Source organism: Mirounga leonina, unplaced genomic scaffold, assembly GCF_011800145.1.
Source record: "Mirounga leonina isolate KUSES-001 unplaced genomic scaffold, KU_Mleo_1.0 Mir_92, whole genome shotgun sequence".
NCBI lineage: Eukaryota > Metazoa > Chordata > Mammalia > Carnivora > Phocidae > Mirounga > Mirounga leonina.
Window position 1 is genome coordinate 1,133,322 of NW_023270852.1, and position 20,760 is coordinate 1,154,081.

General features: G+C 48.1%; 1 protein-coding gene across 3 annotated transcripts in view; it reads left to right on the forward strand.

The window, feature by feature from the left end:
- The window catches only part of PLEKHA7 (pleckstrin homology domain containing A7), a 213,275-nt gene that overhangs the window by 156,865 nt on the left and 35,650 nt on the right, over nucleotides 1-20,760 (forward strand). For all 3 annotated transcript variants that reach the window (XM_034995414.1, XM_034995413.1, XM_034995415.1), the window contains 4 exons: nucleotides 7,582-8,052; nucleotides 16,140-16,662; nucleotides 17,134-17,220; nucleotides 19,942-19,995. In XM_034995414.1, the coding sequence (XP_034851305.1) occupies nucleotides 7,582-8,052; nucleotides 16,140-16,662; nucleotides 17,134-17,220; nucleotides 19,942-19,995 (1,135 nt within the window). The remainder of the gene's footprint in view (nucleotides 1-7,581; nucleotides 8,053-16,139; nucleotides 16,663-17,133; nucleotides 17,221-19,941; nucleotides 19,996-20,760) is intronic.

Below are 20,760 nucleotides of genomic sequence, written 5' to 3' on the forward strand. Positions count from 1 at the left end.
AGGAGGTCAGCTTGCCTTTACAGTTCACAAAACTGGCAAGCAGCTCAGATAGGAAGGCCTGTCAGAAGACCTCTCTTTTCTGTTTCCAAACCTCTCTGGTTTCTCTGTAACTGTAGTCCTGTCTTTGGACTGAAGAAACTTGTAGTCTAATCCCCTTTGGAGTAAAAATCAATTTCCTCAGGGATTTAGAGCACTGCATGGATGTGGTCCCTATGACACCTTTGGCTTATGTCTTGCTATTTCCCATTCTCTATGCTCCAGCCGTACTGAACTTCTTGAATTGGGTGCATTTGTACATGTGTTCATCTATTTAGTCTTTTATTCCACAAGTATTTATTGAGGGCATATTGTGCATCAGACACTGTTAAAGATGCTGAGAAATACAGCAATGTTCAAACAAAGAGGCAAAGTCCCATGGATTCTTGGGTAGGATGGTAGAGACAGATCATAAACAGGTAAACAAGAAGACAATATTCTATCATGACCCATGCAAGAAGGCAGTAAAATAGGGTGATGGGATGAGAGGAACAAGGGGGCAGGGCAGGAGTAGCCACTTTTGTTTGGGTGGTCAGGGAAGATATGAAGGGGAGGTCTGATTGATACACGAAGGTTACGGATGGAAAACTGAGGCAGAGTGCTTTAAGCAGAAGGAATGGCACTTATAAACACCCTGAGGCAAGAATGAACTTGGTTTATTCAAGAAAGCTAGGGAGTGTGGATGCATCTAAGAGAGCAAGGGGGAGAATAGGCTGTGAAGGGATTTGGGTGAGAGCTGGAGGTCCACCTCATGAGGCACCAGTATCCATCTGGGCCTTGCTCCTCTGCTCCTCCAGCCCTCACCATCATTAGGAAGATGTCAGCGCATCTTCAGGCCTTAGCCTAGATGTTATTTCCTCCTTCCCTGACCCTTCAGAGTGTAGATGCTCCAGCTTGTCATTCCTTTTTCACAGGACTTTCATGCTCAAGTTGTGTTGGCCTGCTTTCTCATTGTCGCCCCTACTAGTCTATAAACTCCTTGAAAATGGAACAGTGTTTGGCACATAGTGAGCAGTTAATGGATAGATGCATGGATGTTTGGCTGACTGGGCAGGTGGGTGGATGGATGGATGAACAAAACAGCTATAAAACCTGTACCTTTAAGATGTTCAAATAAGAATTTGGGGTGTTTCAGAGCAATCTGACCACTGTTGTAGGATTGACGTGTGGGGGATCATCCTGCTCAGAAATGGCCCATACATTGCTGGCTATCTGCACTGTCTTCAGAGAACTAAATATTTGGCCTTCTAAACCCAGATCATTTTGATTAAAGTGTAGCAGGAACACCTGAGGTTGGACAAGCCCCTTGGACCCTGAGCAGAAGTAATTTATGACAGTGTTTTCAACCAGGTGCAGGGCTTTGGAGTCAGATCAGATGGGTTTTGAATCCTGCTTATGTCAATGGTTGCATGATTCAGGGCAAGTTGGTTAACCTCTTAGAGCTTCAGTTTTATTACCTGTAATGAAAGATTAATAATATGTCTAGCCTTGGAGGATTGTACAATGATAAGAGGAGGTAATATATTTAACTTGCTTATTAGCTCAGGGTTTTGCATTTAGTGAGTGCTCAGTAATCACTGTTGCTGCCACTGTCCCTATTCTTTAGTAGAGACAATTGATTGTAGGTAATCTGGTCCTTATTGAGTGCCCTCAGCCCCTCTGGGCTTGACAGTACTGATTGTTGTAGGGATTAGAGATGGTCTATGTCAAGTTCCTGGCACATAGTAGGACCCGGCCTATGGTAATAACAACCAAGCATTGGCCACACACACAAAAAAAAGAGTGATCCAGAATGACGACTGCCATAGGGTGATGGGAAGTGAGCGAAGTTGGCCAGAACTCCAGACTGGGTTGGGTTGAACTGTGATGGTTGAGCATGACTTACCCGCTAGAGAGCTATAAAGAAGAAGGAAGGATTCTCTAGGTAGGAATGAACAAAGTGAGGAGACCTGGAGTGACCAGATCTCCTTTATCTGATTTGTCAGTCATTAAAACTTCCCAAGGGACTTTGCCTGTAGCCACTTCTCTGAGGCAAGAGGCATCTCAGCCTGGCAGTCTGGTGTTTCATTTATTCTCTAGCCTCGCTCTTCTGTGGGGGAGGACAGCCTGGAGAACTCGGGAGTGTGTCGTCAGAGTCAGAGCGGTCAGGCCTTCTATTGTTAACTTAGAGCAGTGCGTGAAAGGGAGCCAGATAATTGCTCTGCTCCCAGGGGGACTGCCCTATTTAACTCTGGGGGAGAGAAGAAACAGACTCCTGTCTCTGTCTCTCCAGCCATTTCCTCCCTCAAATGGTAGGAATTAATTCAACTGAGCAAGCCTGCCATAGGCTCCCAAGATGCTTTGGGCCCTTTTCTCTTCTGCCTTCTGTACAAGTCTATGGACTTTGCCTAGGGTCAGTTTTGACTTTTGAGCCCACTGTCCTCTTGAGACTGGGGTCAGTGCTCAGGACTCAGCGTCTGTCAGCATAGGCTGAGCTTGTTTCCCAGGGCAGGACTTCTGCTACTTGATCTGGTCCAGACTAAACTCTCTAAGAATATCGGTGACCTGGTCCTTGTTCTTGGGTTCCTAGTTTGGTCATTTAGGTGTTGAGAGTGGGGAGGGATCATCTAGTGATTTCGATAGAAAGGCTGTATCTGCCACTGGACCAAAGTCCAACCAAGGCCCCACAAGCTGTCATTCCTCTTTCTACCCAAGTCTTTGAATGAGTTAATGTGTATGGTGTGTGCGTGTGTTTAGCATTAAGATAGAGGAAAATAGTAGTTTTTATTTCCTGGTGAGATAAAGGGTTTAGACGCAGAATAAAATAATAATCAGTGCTTAGTATGATCTGTTGATTTCCAAGTTCTTGTGAAGAAAAGAAGAAGAGAGAAGTATCCCTGGTCTGAGGTGAGTGCTTTTCCCACTTGCAGGGGGAAACAAGAATTTGCTCTAAGCAGACATAGAGCATTGCTGTGATGTGCTAAAAATGGAGGGACCCAATCCCTGCTAATAATGTTTAGCCCCTTGTAACAGTTAGGGATTGGGTCTGGTTGCTAGTAGTAGAACAACCCAGCTTAGGATAGCATCATCAAATTGGGTTTTAGTTTCCTCACATAACGCGAATCCAGAGGTAGTTAGTCCAAGCTGTTTTAGTAGCTCCCTGATGCCATCTGGGATCTGGGCTCTTTCTCACTTTCTACCCAGGTTTTGGTGGGTGGCTTTTTTTTTTTTTTTTTTTGAGACAGAACGAGAGAGAGAGCGAGAGAGAGAGCGCGTGCGCACATGAGAGGGGGGAGGGTCAGAGGCAGAAGCAGGCTCCCTGCCGAGCAGGGAGCCCGATGCGGGACTCGATCCAGGGACTCCAGGATCATGACCTGAGCCGAAGGCAGTCGCTTAACCAACTGAGCCACCCTGGTGGGTGGCTTTTATCCTTATTTTTGTCACCTTGCAATCCAGCATAGAGTCTAAATTCCAGGCAGAAAGAAGGGAAGGGTTAGCTAAGCCAGCTAAGCATCACTTCTTTTAAAGGCTTTCCTGGAAGACCCACCCAGCAATTTCTGTGTACATCTTAACATCTTCTTGGCCAGATCTAAATGGTCACCCTTAGCTCCAAGGGAGGTTGGGAAATGTGACTTTTTGCTGGATACATTGCCATTTAGAAAAACTTGGGGTAAGGAAGAGGGAGAAAATAGATATTGGTAGTCAGCTCATGTGTATTTGAGGGCATGCTGTGCACTGTCTCCTTTAGTCCTCACTACAGTCCAAAAAAGTGGGGGTTGTTGTCCCCATTTTGCAGATAAGAAACCTGAAACCAGAGAAGTCAGAGACTTGCTTAAGGTCACCCAGCTTGTATTGGGTGGAACCAACCCTTGAATCCAGGTCTGACTGGCTCTAAATCCTCTGCCCACTGGGTTTGAAACATTTGGCCCAAAATGGTCACTGAATGCCAAGAATTCCTTGTGACTTTGAATAGTCACTGAGTCCAGGCGCTCACAATAATAGTAGTGACCTGCAGTGGAAAGGCTTGTGTCATCTTAGCTAAATATGTATGCCCTACATGGCCAACTTCTCTGAATGACACAGTCATTGAAAGCTGAGGGGTGTTTCATTCTTTCCCAGCATTATGCTAAATCGAGCATTGCAAATCAGTTTTGTGACAGGTCTCCTGATTGGAGAAGTTGGTTGCTAAATTGTAGGGAATGCAGGGAGACGGGGAAAAACCAGAAAACATTATTGCCTTAAATCCTGTATCTTAGTAAGTTAACTGTTTAAGTCAGTTAAGATGGGGAAGTAGAGGACATTACCTTCATCCTTCTTACCTACAGCCATAGCCTGAGTTATTTTGGGCACAAAGGCATCTTATGTAAGTCCCAGCAGTCAGAGACCAAGAGTTGTTCATAATCCCAAGTTTGAGAGCCTAGAAGGCTGCCAGGTGCCAAGCAGACTACCATTTTTTTTAGCCACCCTCTTAAGGCTTATTTTGCAGTAAATGGTGGTGTTAATCTGAGAAAAGGATTGGTCGTTCTCTATCAACTTTATCATCAGGTTGTACTGGCATATTATGAGGGTGTGTATATCATATGTACACACATAGTAAAGACTAAGATTTATAGTTATAAATTAGCTCCAAGGTGAGAAAAGACTGGAAACTTCCATGATTTGTGGTCAGTTAATGAGAACAGTATTAAATGTGGTTATCATGATTAAATCGGGCTTTAGGGTTGTCTGGCTTTGATGGCAGAGACCGTTTTCTCTGCTACTTTCTTATACCTCCAACTGCCCACCCCAGTGGGGATAGATGGTTGCTCAGTAAATACATGGAGGTTGATTGGTAAAGAAAGGAAAATCCCCATTACAGTTGGTTGGGCGGAGGCATCATACCCACAGTCCTTGGTTTCTGGAGTTGAGGAAACCCCTTTTCCTTTTAGTTCTAATGTCATGTATGTAGGTGGCATGTTTGTTTCACAACCTGGTTTTTGTGACTTATCATTGGGGTGGAAATAACAAGGAGGGACAGTTACTTAGGTCTCACAATTGGAGTAACCGGGTTATCAAGCTTCGGTGACTTGGCTGGGGTGTGATCCAAAGGGTAGCCAGAGCTCTAGTTCCCTGGGCAGCAGCCTTAGCACAGCCTCCCTGCGGGGTTTCCCAGGTCTGAGAAACAGTAGAGAAGGTAAAGGCTAACTTAGGCAACCTGAAGGCTACCGGTTGGGGTTACACTGGTGCAGTTATGGAGGATTGAAGAAAGGACAAAGTTAAAACCTATAATGTACACTGTGGGAAAGAGTTGTCCCTTAATGAACGTACAGTAAGAATTGTTTTTTCTTAAAGTGTAGCCCCTGAATATTTCCCCTATATTCCCACTATTGAAGCTTATAGACCAACTGGACATTAGGAATGGAAGGGCCCTCAGAGATCACAATCTAAATATATCATTATCAAATGATGTAATAGGACTCCTTCCACTAAGAGTAACAGAGACCAAACTCAAACTAGCTTAAGTGAGAAAGAGAATTTATTGGTTCACAACCAGAAAGTCCAAGGATATATCTGGTTTAGGTATGGCTAAATCTCAGAGCTCAGGCCAAGTTTTTAGGATTCTGTTTCTCTCCATCTGCTTTCCTTGGTGTTGGTTTCATTTTCAAATAGTTGATTCCCATTTAGTTGTAGCAGTTCGAGACCAGCTCCAACCAAAGCCCCAGAACTAACTCTGGCTGGCTTGGAATAGGTGATGTGTCAGACCCCGAGCTAATCGTTGAGACTGAGAGCCTCAGCTGGACCGGGACTAGTAGTCAGCAAGCAGCACCCAAACCATATGGATTGGGAGTGGGGGAGGTGATCCCCAAATGAAAATCGAAATGCTGAAATTGATTTTTTTTTTTTTTTAAACAAAGCTTTGGATTTTCATGGAAAAGTCAGGAGAGTACATGGACAGTGAGATGTGTGATTGCTTTTCTTAGGGGTTATATTGTTACTTTACATTGATATTTTAACTGTCTTCCGGACTGGATTGATTCTGCCCTGAGTCTGTGCTGATTATCGGTAGCTGAGGTTCCTAGGTTGTTGTAAGGATGTCTGGGGTGTGGCCACTCAGATGTAAATGCCGCAGCGTTTCCATTGTATGCTTTCATGTTGAAATGGAGAGCTTGGCCATCTGAGGAGTGACGGATCGGATCGCAAGGCCAGGACCTTTTTACCAAAGGAAACTGGCTGCCCCAGCCAAGGGTCCTTGGTAATTTTCTGGTCTTTCTGGTCTGGGCTGGAGTGTGTTCTCCTTCCTCCCCAGTCTAAATTCTGCAAAGCCTATGGAGCTGCTGCTCTGTCCCTGGTACCAAGTAATGGGGATGTAGATATATAACTAGGATCCTGCCCTAAGGAAAGGGGGGTGGGGTAGAAAGGTTTTACAGTAGGAGACAGGGCATGAAAGAGGAATCCTTCTCGATGCCCCCAGAAATTCTTCCTCCGGCCTCCGTTCACAACCTGACCGATGGCCCCCACCCCATTCTCCTTTACAGTTTCTAGGTCTGCACATATGTAGGCCATCTCACACATACAGAGATGCAGTGGGAACCAGATGGGCTCTGCATTACTATGGTCTTGGGCAAATCATTTATCTTCTCGGGGCACCGGGGTGGCTCAGTCGTTAAGCGTCTGCCTTCGGCTCAGGTCACGATCCCAGGGTCCTGGGATCGAGCCCCGCATCGGGCTCCCTGCTCGGCGGGAAGCCTGCTTCTCCCTCTCCCTCTCCCACTCGCCCTGCTTGTATTCTCTCTCTCGCTGTGTCTCTCTCTATCAAATAAATAAGTAAAATCTTTAAAAAAAAAAAATCATTTATCTTCTCTGTGCCTCAGTTTCCTTATCTCTAAAATCTGACTAGTGATACTTCAGAAGATTGTTGTGTTCTTATGTTCCTGTTTGAGCAGTAGGTAAGAGGTCATCTAAAGAGGTTGCTGAGCCTGGTCATTCTCTGCTCAGCATCTTGGGAGAATGTTAATTATGCGCTAATTGTCCTTTGGGCTATGCTAGATGTCAGTGGGAGAGACCCTGGGCTCGGGAGCCTTCTATCCAAGCTGGACTGCCCCAGACAGATGGACATAGAACAAAAGGGAAAGGCATGAGATTGTCACATGTATCATTTATTCATTCAGTAGTATTTATAAAGCACCTACTCTATACCAGTCATTGCATAGAAGTTCTGGGAATATTGTAATTGGCCAGATGGGCCTCTGGCCTGAGGGAACTCATGGTCTACTTGGGCGTTAGATGAGTAAACACAGTTATGGTCCAGTGTGGTTAGTGTGATGGTGGAGTCAGCTAAGGTCCCAGTCTAGAGTGGGAGTGTGTGACTGGAGTGGCGTCTTAGAGGAGGTAACATGTAGCCCAGGTCCCAAAGGAGTAGAAGTCAGGCAGAAAGAATGAGGGACTAGGTGTGAAAGGTATTCCAGGCGGAGGGAACAGCCCATGCAAAGGCCTGGAGGAAATTCGAGTATAGAGTGTGTTCTCTGGGGAGTCTTGGCTGCCTGTGGTGCTGTCTGGAATGGGCTGAATGTGGCTCTGTCATTGCAGGGATGTGGAGAAGGTGGAGCGGCAGGCGGTCCCCCAGGCCAACCACACCGAGTCCTGTCAAGAGTGTGGCCGCGTGGGACCTGGACATGCGAGGGATTGTCCTCATCGAAGCCATGAGGATTCCTTTGGCTTTGAGAGGCGGGAGCAAGAGGAAGAACGGTACCGTTCCCAGAGGGACCCACTGGAGGGCAAGCGGGACAGGAGCAAGGCCAGGTCCCCGTATTCACCGGCTGAGGAGGACGCCTTGTTCGTGGACTTACCTGGTGGCCTGAGAGGCCAGCAAGCACAGCCCCAGCGGGCAGAGAAGAATGGGGTGCTGCCTGCCATGTATGGCCCAGGAGAGCAGAACGGGACCGGCGGGTATCAACGGGCCTTTCCTCCCAGGAACAACGCTGAAAAGCACAGCCAGAAGAAGAGCAGCCTGGCCCAGGTGGAGCACTGGGCGAAAGCCCAGAAGGGGGATGGCAGGAGGTCAGTAATGGACTCAGGATGGCTGCTACTCATGAGCATAATAATGTAATAGGAGCTATCATTTCCCCAGCACGTGCTGGGGACATGCAGGCCTTAAACTGTCCACCTCCATTAGCTCCGTAAATTCCTGTAGCAACGCTGCAAGGAGGGGGTGATATCCCCAAGTTATAGACAAAGAAACTGGGGTTTGGAGAAGTGAAGGGACCTGCCCAGGGCACACAGTAAGTAGCGAAGGCAGGGTGCAGCCCCAGGTCTGTGAACCTCCCAAGCCTGTGTGAGATTACATCAGGTGGCTTCTTGGTTCCCCAGCGAGGGTGCCTTGAGACACAGTCAGTATGTCGATAGAAGCTCATCTTCTCCTCTCCTCTACTTCTCCACATCCGGGAAATATTTGTAGAAACTAGAGTAAATACAGATCCATTTTCAGTTCCAGGCACACACACAAGTGCTTAGGCACTGTTGACAGTAGATTCCTTCAAGAAGCAGTTTTTAATTATTTAGGGGGCATGCAGTTTTTGCTATTTGCAAAGCACTGTTTGTATTTTATTATAGTTTTAGATTAATAAGGGCGCTTTTCTGAACGTAAAGAATTCACGGTCACCGGCTTCCCCCATTTTCTCCAGAAGCCGCTGTGTTTTGTCCTCCTTATGAAGACAGTAAATCGTTTCATCATCTTCGGGCTTCTAAAATCAACCACTGACTGGAGAAGAGATAGCGAAGCCCAGGTGCTTTCAGAAAGCTCCCCGGGGACTAGAGGGGCTGCAGTGGATGTGCCAGAGCTCAGGCCAAGCCTGCCACAGACTTACCTGCCTGATAAACATGTTCTAAAAACCACACTACATTCTCCCTGTTGGTGGAGCCCAGACTTTCCCCCTGTGGGCTGTGGAGGCAGGAGTGCTCCTACAGGAATAGCCTCGGCCTCTTTCCAGGTGTGTGGGGATGCTGTGTGTGTATGCAGGTTGTGTAACCTCTTTAATCTGGTCTAGGTGGGCAGTTGTGAGGGTAGATGGATGGAGAAATTACAATGGAAATCCCCCAGTGAATTGGTAGACATTGTTGTGGGACAGACTAGGAAAAGGAAGGCTTTTGGTGGTGTAGCTAAGATACCTTCCCATTCCCACCTAGGACTGACCAGGTGTCAATTCCATTTGTTCAAATTTTGTGTCTTCTTAAAAACAGAAAGCTACCTCCCAGGGACACGGGGGAGAGAAACTTCTGTTCTTGGTGCTGGGCTGGGTAGACCCACCCCGCCCCCGCCGGGAGGTGATTCTAAGTGCCCTCACTGCTGAATGAGGTCGGAAAGCTGGCAGGCATTATATCATGCAGGTCTCCTACTTCAAGGTAAAACAATTTGGATTTTATTTGAAAAAGCAATAGGGGAAGCCACTGGAAAGTTTTAAGCAGGTAAGTGATGTGATCGGATTAATAATTCAGGAAGAAGAGCCCTGGGAAGATGCTGTTGCAATAGTCCAGGATGGTAACAATGGAAATAGAGAACGATTTGAGATACATTTTGGAGGTCGAAACAGCAAAGTTTGTTAATGAGTTGGATGCTCAGGATGAGAGAAAGGGAGGAACAAGGATGATCCCTAGAGTTTTGACTTGAACAACCAGGTGGTTGCTGAGACGGGGAAGGCTTAGGAGCAAGATCGGGGGGAAGTCAGGGTTCCCATTTTGGACAGTAAGTTTGAGAAGCCTATTAGCTATCCAAGGGGAGATGTCAGGTAGACAGTTGGGTATGGATTATAGTGTTGGGGTTTGAGGTCTGGTTGGGAACAGTCAGCACATGGTACCTCAACACTTGTAAGTTAGCAGCAGAAGGGGGATCTGGTAGAGGAGACAGTGTGGTCAGAGAGAAGCTACTCATGATAAGTTAGCTATTTTCTCTTACGTGTCACACCTTCTAGGAACTGTAGTCAATATGGGCAGGCAAGGGCAGGTAAAAGCAGAACTAGGGAGGATAGGAAAGCTAAGGGTTTAGCTCAGATGAGCCTGTATTTCTTGCTAAAGAGTTTGGATTTAGTCTTGGAGGCCTGTGAAAGCCGTCGATGGTCTGAAGGGTATTGGCAGGAAAGAGGCATCGGGACACCTGGGGAGATTTTTCAGGCTAGACAGTCCTTACTACATCCCAGCTCCAATACAGCAGGTCCGTGTCCGTAACATGTAGCCCAGGTCCCAAGGAGTAGAGTCAGGCCCTACCCAAAATGCGAATGGTAGTTTTGGTTACCCCTTACTCTTACAAGTTTTTTTTTTTTAATTAATGTATGCACATAGTTTAAGGATTTAAGTAGTGTGGCCCCCATCTGTCCCTACTCCTGATTTCTGTGCCTTTGAGGTAGCCACTTTCAATTCTTCCAGTAGTTTTCCCAATTTATTTCTGTATTTCCAAATAAGATACTTACACTGCACTTTCTTGATTTTACAATTTTAGTTATCAATAGACATTCTACTATAGAAGATAAGGATTGAAGTCTCTTGTTCCCTGCTGTGCCTTTCCAATAGACATATGCTTACCTTTATCCTAGCTTCACAATATAGCATATTTTTTGTACAGATCACTAGTCAGTTTTTATATTATTATGACAATATAAATATTCACAGCTGGGCCATAGTGTTCTATAATTAAATTTCATTTGTTGAACAACTTTTTGTTTTTGATGTTAATTTTCACGCTTGTGGTTTACTTGGTTTTCTTTGTACCAATTACTAATTTCATCACCAAATTCATAGCTACATGTGCAAATCTCCCTTTGCTCAGTACCCCCAAATAATCAGTAATCCATCACAAAGTAAAAAAAAAAAAAAAAAAAAAAATCCAAATACCAAAGGATAAATATTGAAAATAAGGGTCCTTCTACCTTATTTCGGAAACCTGCTTTCACTCCCTAAAGACCAGCAACCTTGTTAAGAAAAATAAACCCTGTCCTTCACCTTGCTTTTTTCACTTAATGTATCAGTGTATGTGCAAGTCTGTATGTAAATATCTGAATGTATCTTGGCTGTCTTTCCGTATGAGCACGTGTAGACATATATCATTACTTTGAAATAACCAGAGTACTCCACTGAATGGATCTACAGTGGTATTTATACCATTCCCTATTGATGGGCAGTGAGGTTGGTTACAAACATTTGCTATTACAAACTATGCTGCAGTGAATATCCCTGCCCCGTTGTCTATGCATAAAGTGCATGTGTACTTAACAGATTACTTGAAGTGGAGTGACTGGGTCAAAGGATATATGCCATTTTAATTATGATAGTTATTACAAGATTGCCCTCCAAAAACACTGTTTCAGTTTATACCCCACCCAAAGTGTCCTTGTTTGTCCACTCCCACATTAGCATGGAAAACTGCTGTTTCAGGTTAACTCCTTCCTCCAGTGATAATATGGAAGACGATTTAGATGGAGAAGAGCCTGGAAAGAGGCAATGATTGAGTATAAGGTGGTCATAGCTTGGGTAGGAGGCGGGGAAGACCCACACCAAAGCAGTGAAGATGGTCAGGATTTTGAGGAGGATGGGTAGGACACACAGATGTTGAGGTTGGGTAGGTATAAGACTTGGTAAATTGCTTCATCGAGGCCAGGTAGGTGAGGAGGGCCACAGGTGGAGCTGACATTTAGCAGTTTGGCTTGGTTAATAGGAAGATGTGGTACAGCCTGGATGTCAGGAGTTTTAACAACACACTCCTCGCTGCCCCCCATGTGATTCTGATGTGCAGCCAGGCTGGAGAATCCCTAGCTCAGAGTGAGCCACAGCAGAGGGCCAAAGGCAGAATGCTGAGGACCTCCAGCCCAAGGGGTGGACAAAAGCGGTGTCCGTGAAAGGTGTGAGCAAGAGATGGGGCGGAGGGTGGAAACTGGAGTGTTGAAGGGAGTTTCATTTAGAAGGAGTCCGGTTTGTGCTGGGAATGAGGACTTCTCGTTGGGGCTGGTGCCTTCTGAGGAGGCTGGGAGCCACTGAAAGAGTGTCTGGAACCTCAAGGTCTCTGCTGTCTTTTGCTCAGTCACTGGGGCTTTTGGTTCCACTGAGCTTCTTGATGGGCTTACATGGGCAGACCTGACCTGTCCTTCTTAGTAGAGCTAGGATTTTGGAGTTAGGTCAGGAGGCAGGAGAGGAAGACAGGAACAAGTCAGAAAAGGTCACATGGCCAGTGAGAAACCCTTTGTGGCAGGGGCACAGAAAGAACTTTCAAAAGCTGTGTGACTGATACGCAGTTATAAGTTGTTGGTTGAAATGTCTCTACGTAACTGCTTCTGGCAGTCCACAAACCTGTGTTACTCTGCTACACACAACGGCCTGTAGTTGGGGCTCGGGGGCACATAGGGGAGCTAAAGGATGATAAGTCAGTTGCAAGTAGATGACAGGGCTGGGGAAAGCATTGTTGGACTTTCCTTGCATATGAGCTGGAAGTTTAAGCCTTTCTTGTCTAAGGGGCAAGGTGACATGAGGTCTGTAGATGAAAACAGTTCATTGGCCTTGGAGGTCACTGAGCGCACAGCAAGAGGAACTTCACTCTAGTGATGGAAGCAGATCTCACTGGGCTGAAAGGGAAAAGTGAGGAATTGAAGACACCCTTTTGAGAAGAAAGCTGTCTGTCTCTGAGTAAGCCAAGGGCAGAGTCTCTGATCATTCACTTGTATCTGGAAAGGACTGCATCTTGCATTCTCAGAATTGCTGTTTACCTTAAAGGTATATTTGTAATCTCTTACAGTCAAATAATAAGTAGATCTGGCTGTTTAATGAAGGAGCCTCCAACATTTGAAAATACAAAAGAGGGATGTCTGTGCTTTGTATGATTGAGACTGTGCCAGTCTTGTTAGATTGGGCACATTAGACATTGGAAGGAGAGTTGTTTGCTCTGTAATATGATCTCATATTGGTGGAGCTAGACCACATAAGAAATTATTTCTAACTGTTCCTTTAGCACTGGAGATATGTATTGTTTCCCATCATTAAACTCCTTTAGAATGATATTTTGCAAGGACAGACTGACGTACCCTTAGAATTCTACATTCTAAGAGATTGTTTTGAAATTCTAGCCTTCCATTTTTTCCCCCTGGTATTTCAAGTAATTTACATACTTGTAATAAAAAGGCAGGGGTGGGGATGGAATCAAGGACTCAGCTATTACAATGAGGAACAGAGTAGAAAGTGAAAGTCCTGCACAGTTGATGTGGAGGGTAGGGTGAGGAATATCTGCTGCATAAGTAATTGGTTATAGAAATTGACTTTACATTTTGTGATGACCAGTTTGTAGTGGCTGTATCAGAATATCCTGTTTGGTGCCTTTTGGAACAGGGAGGCCCCTTGGCACAGAGCAGGGTATGAGGGCAGGAGACCTGGAGCTTTCTTTTTGGGTAGAGATGGGTTTAGGGGACAGCAAATGGATCTGCTCTTGGGCAAAGCTGCTCTGGGGATCTCCTGCCTATTTCAGGGGGGTCTTTACCTCTTCTTGCAAACCTTCCTCTTGTGTCTCTCACTCCACCTTTGGTTAGTTATCTTGGTTTGGCCTCTGGAGCTCACCATTGCACTGGAATTTTGGGGGTTGCCACCAAATGGCCAGCAGTGAGGACTTGGAGATATGGCAGACAATGCAGAAGCAGAGGGCACAGGCTAGAGGATGAGCTCAGGGCTTTAGGGCCCCACCCTGTGGGGGACTCTGACTGTCAGGGTGGCAGGCACCGAGAGCAGGCTGCAGAACCAGACTGAGGGGGTTTGGGAGCAGAGCTAGGACATACTTTGCATAGTCTGAATTTTTCTTCAGCCAGAGTGAACATGGTTGGTGAAGTCATGGAGTCCCCAGGGGAGGCCCCCAGCCTGGTTTCTGCCTCTGCCACCACTGCTGTTTGAGGATTCAGCCACTGCCCCTTCCTCAGACACACATTCCCCTCTGACTTTGGGAAATCAGTAGCAAACCCTGCCACCTAGTGGCAAACAGACACGCTAACCGGACACACTAGACCAGTCTGGCTGAAGAGATCTTTAAAATTACCTCCCATAGAGGGGAAGAATGAAGCGGGGGAAATCGGAGGGGTAGAGGAACCATGAGAGACGATGGACTCTGAAAAACAAACAGGGTTCTAGAGGGGAGAGGGGTGGGAGGATGGGTTAGCCTGGTGGTGGGTATTGAGGAGGGTACGTTCTGCATGGAGCACTGGGTGTTATGCACAAACAATGAATCATGGAACACTTCATCTAAAACTAATGATGTAATGTATGGGGATTAACATAAGAATAAAAAAATAAAATAAAATTACCTCCCATAATTGCAAAGATAACAATAAAAAACAATAAAAACAATAAAAAACAAACAAACAAAAAACAATAAAAAAAGCCCATTTTTGAATGACAACTATTTCTAATCCCCACAACAATCTGTTAGGTTCTTAGTATCCTTATGTTATAGTAGGGAGGATGAGGACATAAAAGACACTTATGAGGTCATAGTGAGGAAGTGATTAAATGAGATGAATTTAAGAACAATTAGAATAGCACTTCTCAAACTTTGGCCACCTGGAGGGCTTGTTAGAACACAGGAGGCTGGGCTCTGAAACCCGCAGGGTTTCTGACTTGGCAGATCTAGGGTGGGGCCCGATAACCTGCATTTCTAATGAGTTCCCAGGTGGTGCTGATGCTGCCCATCCAAGACCATACTTTGGATGCACTGGCTTAGAACAGTGGCTGGCTGGTTATGCATCAGGACTTTGTCAGACTGTGGACAATACCGCAGAATGTGAGATACAGTTCCTGCCCTCTGAGGATTTACAGCTTGGCTGGGGAAGAGATGTCTCGCAAGGATGAAAAGGTTGCATCAATGAAAAGACCTTGGACAAGTTTCCTACACATAATAACTAGGTCAGAGCAGAGTGGGAGCCCTGAGGGCTGCAGAAGGCCTCTCTGGAAGGAGTGTCGTGGAAAATGAGTGAGATTTGGGTGAATAGGGCAAGGGGAGTTCATACAGGTAGGGGAGGGCAGAACAATATTATGAGAATAAGGAGAGGTAGAAAGGGAGAACCCATTGAGAAGTACCTTCTGTGCATCAGGCATGGATCCTGCATTTTCTTACTTGTCTCATTTACTCTTCAGAACAGCCTTATGAGGGAGATAATTCTGTCCTCATGCTGCAGGTGAGGAAGCTGAGGCTCAGAGCAGTCCGGTAAGCTGCCTAAGGGTCATCTAGCCAGTGGATGGTAGAGCTAGCATTCAAACCCAGGTCAAGCTATGTCTGTGTTTTCCCACTCTGAGAAGTTGCCCAGGTGTGTAGGAGGCTAGGTGGGATTAGGGTGAGGCTCTCATTCCTAGGTCCCAGCAAGTGCAGGGGTGCACCTGAGTGAACGTGTCTCTTTAACTGTTGGGCCCTAGATGCCTGGCTTGCCCCAGCCCAGTCCTGTTGGAGAAGCAGTGAGAAAACAGCAGGACTGCAAGGTGGGTTGGGATCAGGTGCTAGAGAGTGGTGAGTTCCAGGCTGAAGGGTTTCAGTTTTATTTCATAAGCAGTGGGGAGTCATTGACGTTTTTGGAGCAAGGGAGTGATTGGATCCAAGCAGTTGACACTGTTCAGTGTGGACACTGGTTAGGAAGGTCTCAGAGCGATCTGGGGGAAGATGATTAAATCAGTATGTGGTCTAGAGTAGTAGAAAAAGAAAAGAGCTGGTGCCAGCCACTTCCTTTAAGAACTTCCAGAATTTGGTGTGAGGATACCAGCAGAGGACAAGTCTCGGTGACTGGGGAATTATGAGGCATTTCCTAGAAATAGACACACACCCATTTGGAAGAGCTGACTGACAGCGAGAGGGAGAGGAGGAGGCAGGTCTCATCACCTTGTACTTGAAGCGATGGGTGTGGGGCAGTCAGGCTGCCTGGTAGGGAGGTTGGTGCTCCCAGGTTGTTGGAGAACAACGGTTTTGGAGTCCTCCGCATGGGGAGGGAGTGACTGAGGTCCTGAGCGTCTGCTTTGATTGTTCTTTGGGGGTTCTTACAGGGCTCCCTCATGTGCCTGGCGCTGAGGGTTTACTCAGCCATGTTTCCAGAAGCCTGGCAGATCCCGTGCTGGTCGTCTTACCCGTCTTCCTCCTCTCTCTGCAGCCTGCCCCTGGACCAGACCCTTCCTCGTCAGGGTCCTAGCCAGTCACTGTCCTTCCCAGAAAACTACCAGACTCTGCCTCAGAGCTCCCGACATGCCTCGGGGGGCTCCTCGCCTCCTCCCCGCAACCTGCCGAGTGACTACAAGTACGCGCAGGACCGAGCCAGTCACCTGAAGATGTCGGGTGAGGAGCGCCGGGCGCACCGGGACGGCACGGTGTGGCAGCTGTACGAGTGGCAGCAGCGCCTACAGTTCCGGCACGGCAGCCCCACGGCGCCCATCTGCGCCGGCTGCCCGGAGTTCACCGACCAGGGCCGGAGCAGGAGCATGCTGGAGGGGCCGCGCGCCATCTCTGTGCCTCCGTCTCCCTCCGACATCCCTCCTCCGGGCCCCCCGAGGGTCTTCCCACCCCGGCGGCCGCACACGCCAGCAGAGAGGGTCACCGTGAAGCCACCGGATCAGCGGAGGAGCGTGGACATCTCGCTGGGGGGCTCTCCCAGGAAGGCACGGGGCCACGCCGCCAAGGTGAGACTCCGGAGGGCTGCCAGGCAGCTGGGTTCAGCATGAGGGCACCAGGACCCTCGCGTGGTTTGAACACAGATTTGAGCAGTTTCGAATAAGGAGAGGTGACGCCTCTGTGGCACTCTCAGGTGCCAGGTGCAGTACTAAAGGGCCTACCGCCACCCGATGAGGTAGGTGCGATTATCATGCACATTGCACAGATGAGAACTCTGAGGCATTAAGAGATGAAGAATCATCCAACTGGAAGTCTGCAGGAAAAGATATCTGTGTTCAGTCGGTTCAATAATTTATAATAACCCAACTTCAGCTTCACCTCTCCATGGGGCTCTCCCCGTTTACCATGGTTTATAACCCAGTAAGAAAGACGTGGACCCCCCCACAGATGAAGAGGGGTGGTGCTGTGTGGCAGGCCGCCCCGGCAGAAAGGGGCAGAGGCTTCGGCCCACAGGCTGACTTCTTGTCTCCGCCTTGTAGAACTCCTCTCACGTGGACCGCCGCTCCATGCCCTCCATGGGCTACATGACCCACACGGTCAGCGCTCCCAGTCTCCATGGAAAATCGGTAAGCCGCTCCTTGTCTCCCCCGCCCCATGAGTATCAACCGCCTGCAAAGTGCCGGCTCAGCCAGTGTTTCCCCCACCTCGCCCCGAGCCAGTCACCTGCAGTCTGCAGGGCAGCTGTCAGCCCCCACGTTAGAGAGGAGAACGCTGAGGCTTAGAGAAGTCCAGTGACTTGCTCCATGTCATCCAGCTGACTTGGGGTCCTCCCCAGATCAGAGGAAGAGCTTGGGGGAAGTGAAGGAGAATGTGGGCTTTTCTTCTCTTTCAGGCAGCGTTTTCGCAGGCACCTGCCTTTCTGCCATTAGCTCCTCTCCTGTCGTCCAGGTCTTGGCTTTGGTTAGTTAACTTTGCTTCAAAGCTCGAGTCGGGGTGAGGTTGCACTGTTGGTTGCTGTTTCCTGAAAAAAAAAAAGCCACAAAAACAAAAACCTGCTTCCTGCAGCCCCTTTTCTGCCAGTGCCTTTATTTGTCCTAATAACAGAATTAATGCAGTAATTAGTTAATGGTGTCACATCAGTGCTGTCCCGGCACCGCGGTGAAGAGTAATTATAGCGTCGTGCTCCTGCGGTGGCTAATTTCCTTGTGATGTGTCTACACACCTGCAGCTGGAGGAGCTCTCGCTGCTTCTCACCCGCTTACGGCGGCACCAGGCCAGGTTGGCCAGTGTGCGAAATCTCGCCGTCGGCCAGTTACTGCAGCACCAGCTGACCTTTCCCGCCTGCCAGGTCAGCGCTTCCGGGCTCTCTCAGGGCCGGGGCCACCCCGGTGGGGGGCAACGGAGTGACGTGCCGGCCCGTGTTTTCTTGTGCCCACGCTCTAGTCTGTATTTGCTGTCTGGCTCGTTCCCTCCTTCCCTGCCTGTTTGCTTCTGATCGCTGTTGCCAGACACTGCACAGTGGTGGGGGGGCCCGCGCCTCTTGGTGCTGGGGAGGAGCCTGCATGTGGTGTGAGGGGCCTCAGCTGTGGCTTCTCCGGCTGTGAGTAGTGACTGCCAGGCTGGTGTGTGGTCATGTCCGAAGGGCTGTGCTGGCTGTCATCCTTGTCGCCACCGTGGCCATCCTTGGGATGTGGAGAGGTGTGTTTCATTGGTGTCAACCCGGAGGGGAGAGGCAGAGTGCCCTCTCTGATCTGGGCAGTGTCCTGCTGATGGAAAAAGCATCCTCACATCCCTTATCCTAGAGAACCTCACTGTACCTGGGAGAGGTTAGGCAGGACAGGAGTTACTACCACACGCAAGGCACTGGATCCAGAGGGGGAAGTGACTTGCCTGGGATCCCTCAGCCAGTGGCATGCGGGCTGGAGCCAAAATTCAGGTCTTATCTAGCATAGTGTTCTAAACCTTCTGGGACATGGAAGTTTGCAGGCAAGCTCCTCAAGGAGTGGCCAGGGAATTGCCCTCCCAGGCATCTTGAGCAGTTTAACGATGTCCATACAAGATTGGTCCCCCTGGGCTGCACAATAGTAGGCAGGGGACAGAGGAGGAAGATGACAGGAGTGTCACCTTCCTTAACTGTCCTGTTTTAGTGAGACCTGAGGGGCTCAGGAAATATACTTGGAAAAATGAATGTAAGGGAACATGTGAAAAACCCCTAAGGTGTAAATTTGGAGGATTTTTAGTAACATTCCTCTGCTCAGTCCTCTTTACTGCTGTTGAAAGTGTATAGGGACTGGGCTGATTGGGGAAGTAGCGATGGGTAAGGGGACAGTTTAGGGATAGAAATAGCATCTCGGAAGTCACCAATGTCCCTCTCCATGGTCCTTCAGGTCTTCTCACGCTTAAAAGCACAGCCTGAACATCTCACATTGTTTACTTGTTTGACATCAGAGATGTAAACAGGGCCCTCTCCCGTAGCTCTGACTTGCCTCGGTTTGCTGGGAGACCTCTTAGCTGGTTGAGAAAGTGGTGCCTGGGCCATTTTTTCTTAAGCTTTTACAGCCCCTCTGCCTAACAGTTAGCTTCTGTGGTCTGTACATGGGAAACACAGGTCCTAGAAAATCAAAGAGTCTTTTGCTTATTTTCACTGTTCCTGGTAATTACACTGAAGAACTCAACAGATTGTCAGAGACGGTGCAAGCAGATAGGTCTGACACTGAAACTTCCTCAACTAGCTCCTGACATGGCCCCATGCTAAGCAAAGGGAGCTGAAACTTCCAGTAGCTCATGGGGCTTATCATCCTAGAACCCAGGGTCATGTCAGGACTTACCTGGATCCCCAGATCCTCTTCCTGCCCCTTCAAGGCATTTAGTCACACTAATCAGAGGGTCATTTTGCTTCATGCATGTGAAGTGGGCCAGTACAAAGGTTTGATGACAAGGATTGGAGCATTGGTGATTGATGGGCCTCTAGCTCAGGTGTTGCATGTCCTCTTCCAGCTAGACCTCTCCAGTTCTGTCTCAGGAGCTCACCACTGGCCTCAGCTGCACTGCTCTCCTAGCCCTGTGGTGGTATGTGTGCTGTCTCCCTCCTCCCCACCAAACTGTCCCCCCAGCCAACTGCAGGACGAGCTGGATCTTCCCCACAGTGACCTGCAAGATCCGCCATGCTGAAAGAAGGCTCTGAGCTACACTGAGACATTTGCGCTTCCTCCATGGCCCTGGATGTGTTAGCCTGCTACCCTTGACCCCAAAGCTGTGTAATGTCAATGATTCACACATGAAGCCCCAAGTTTTGGAAACCCTTGGTGTTCATAACTGGCTTTTCTCTTTCTGTGCTTCATTTGAAGGCTGACGATACCTACCTCCAGCTGAAGAAGGACCTGGAGTACTTGGACCTAAAGGTGAGGGACGTCAGGCATCTTGTCTCCCTTGGACTCTCTCACCTTTCTGAGCTCAAAGCCAAAGGCTGTGCAGGTCTTATCAAATCTGGATCCCAAATGAAGACATCTCCTGTCTAAGTCAGAAGAGTTTTATTTCTTATTGCCTCCAACTCTAGGCTCCGTTCCTTGTGAGTTCTGCTATAAGATTTCAGCCTTATGGAATGAGGGCACAAGATCTTGATCTCTTCCTATCCTTGGTCAGGACCCAAAGACTTCTAAATAGTAACTACCTCCTTCTTCGGAGCTGCCAGTGGGGTTGGGTTTGGTTCATAGGGTGCCACTGATGTGTTTTCAGCTACGAGTATTTTGGTGGATTTTTTGGTTTTGTTGCTGGGGGAGCAGGTTCCACATGGAATTCTGCAGCTCTGGGGCCTACCGTGGTCTCCCATACAGGAGCCTCCCGTATGGATAGTCTTCCATCTGCATTCAGGAGATGAGCACTGGGTGCCTTCCTGTAGGTGATAAAGCTTCAGGCTCGAAATCAGCCTTCAGAGCACAAAGACCAAGAGAAAGCTGGTGGAGAAGTGTGAGAGGCATTCTGCGTGAAAGAGAGCTGCTATTGTTCCCTTACCACAGCTCTCTGAAAGCTCCCACTGTGAAAAGCACATCTGAAGCCTAAACCATGAAATTGACTGAAGGAATGTGACCTTTAATTAACTGTGCGCGTGAGAGAGTGAGGGGGGGGGCTGTGGGAGGACACCCAGGTGACTGCCACGGGGTGTGCCT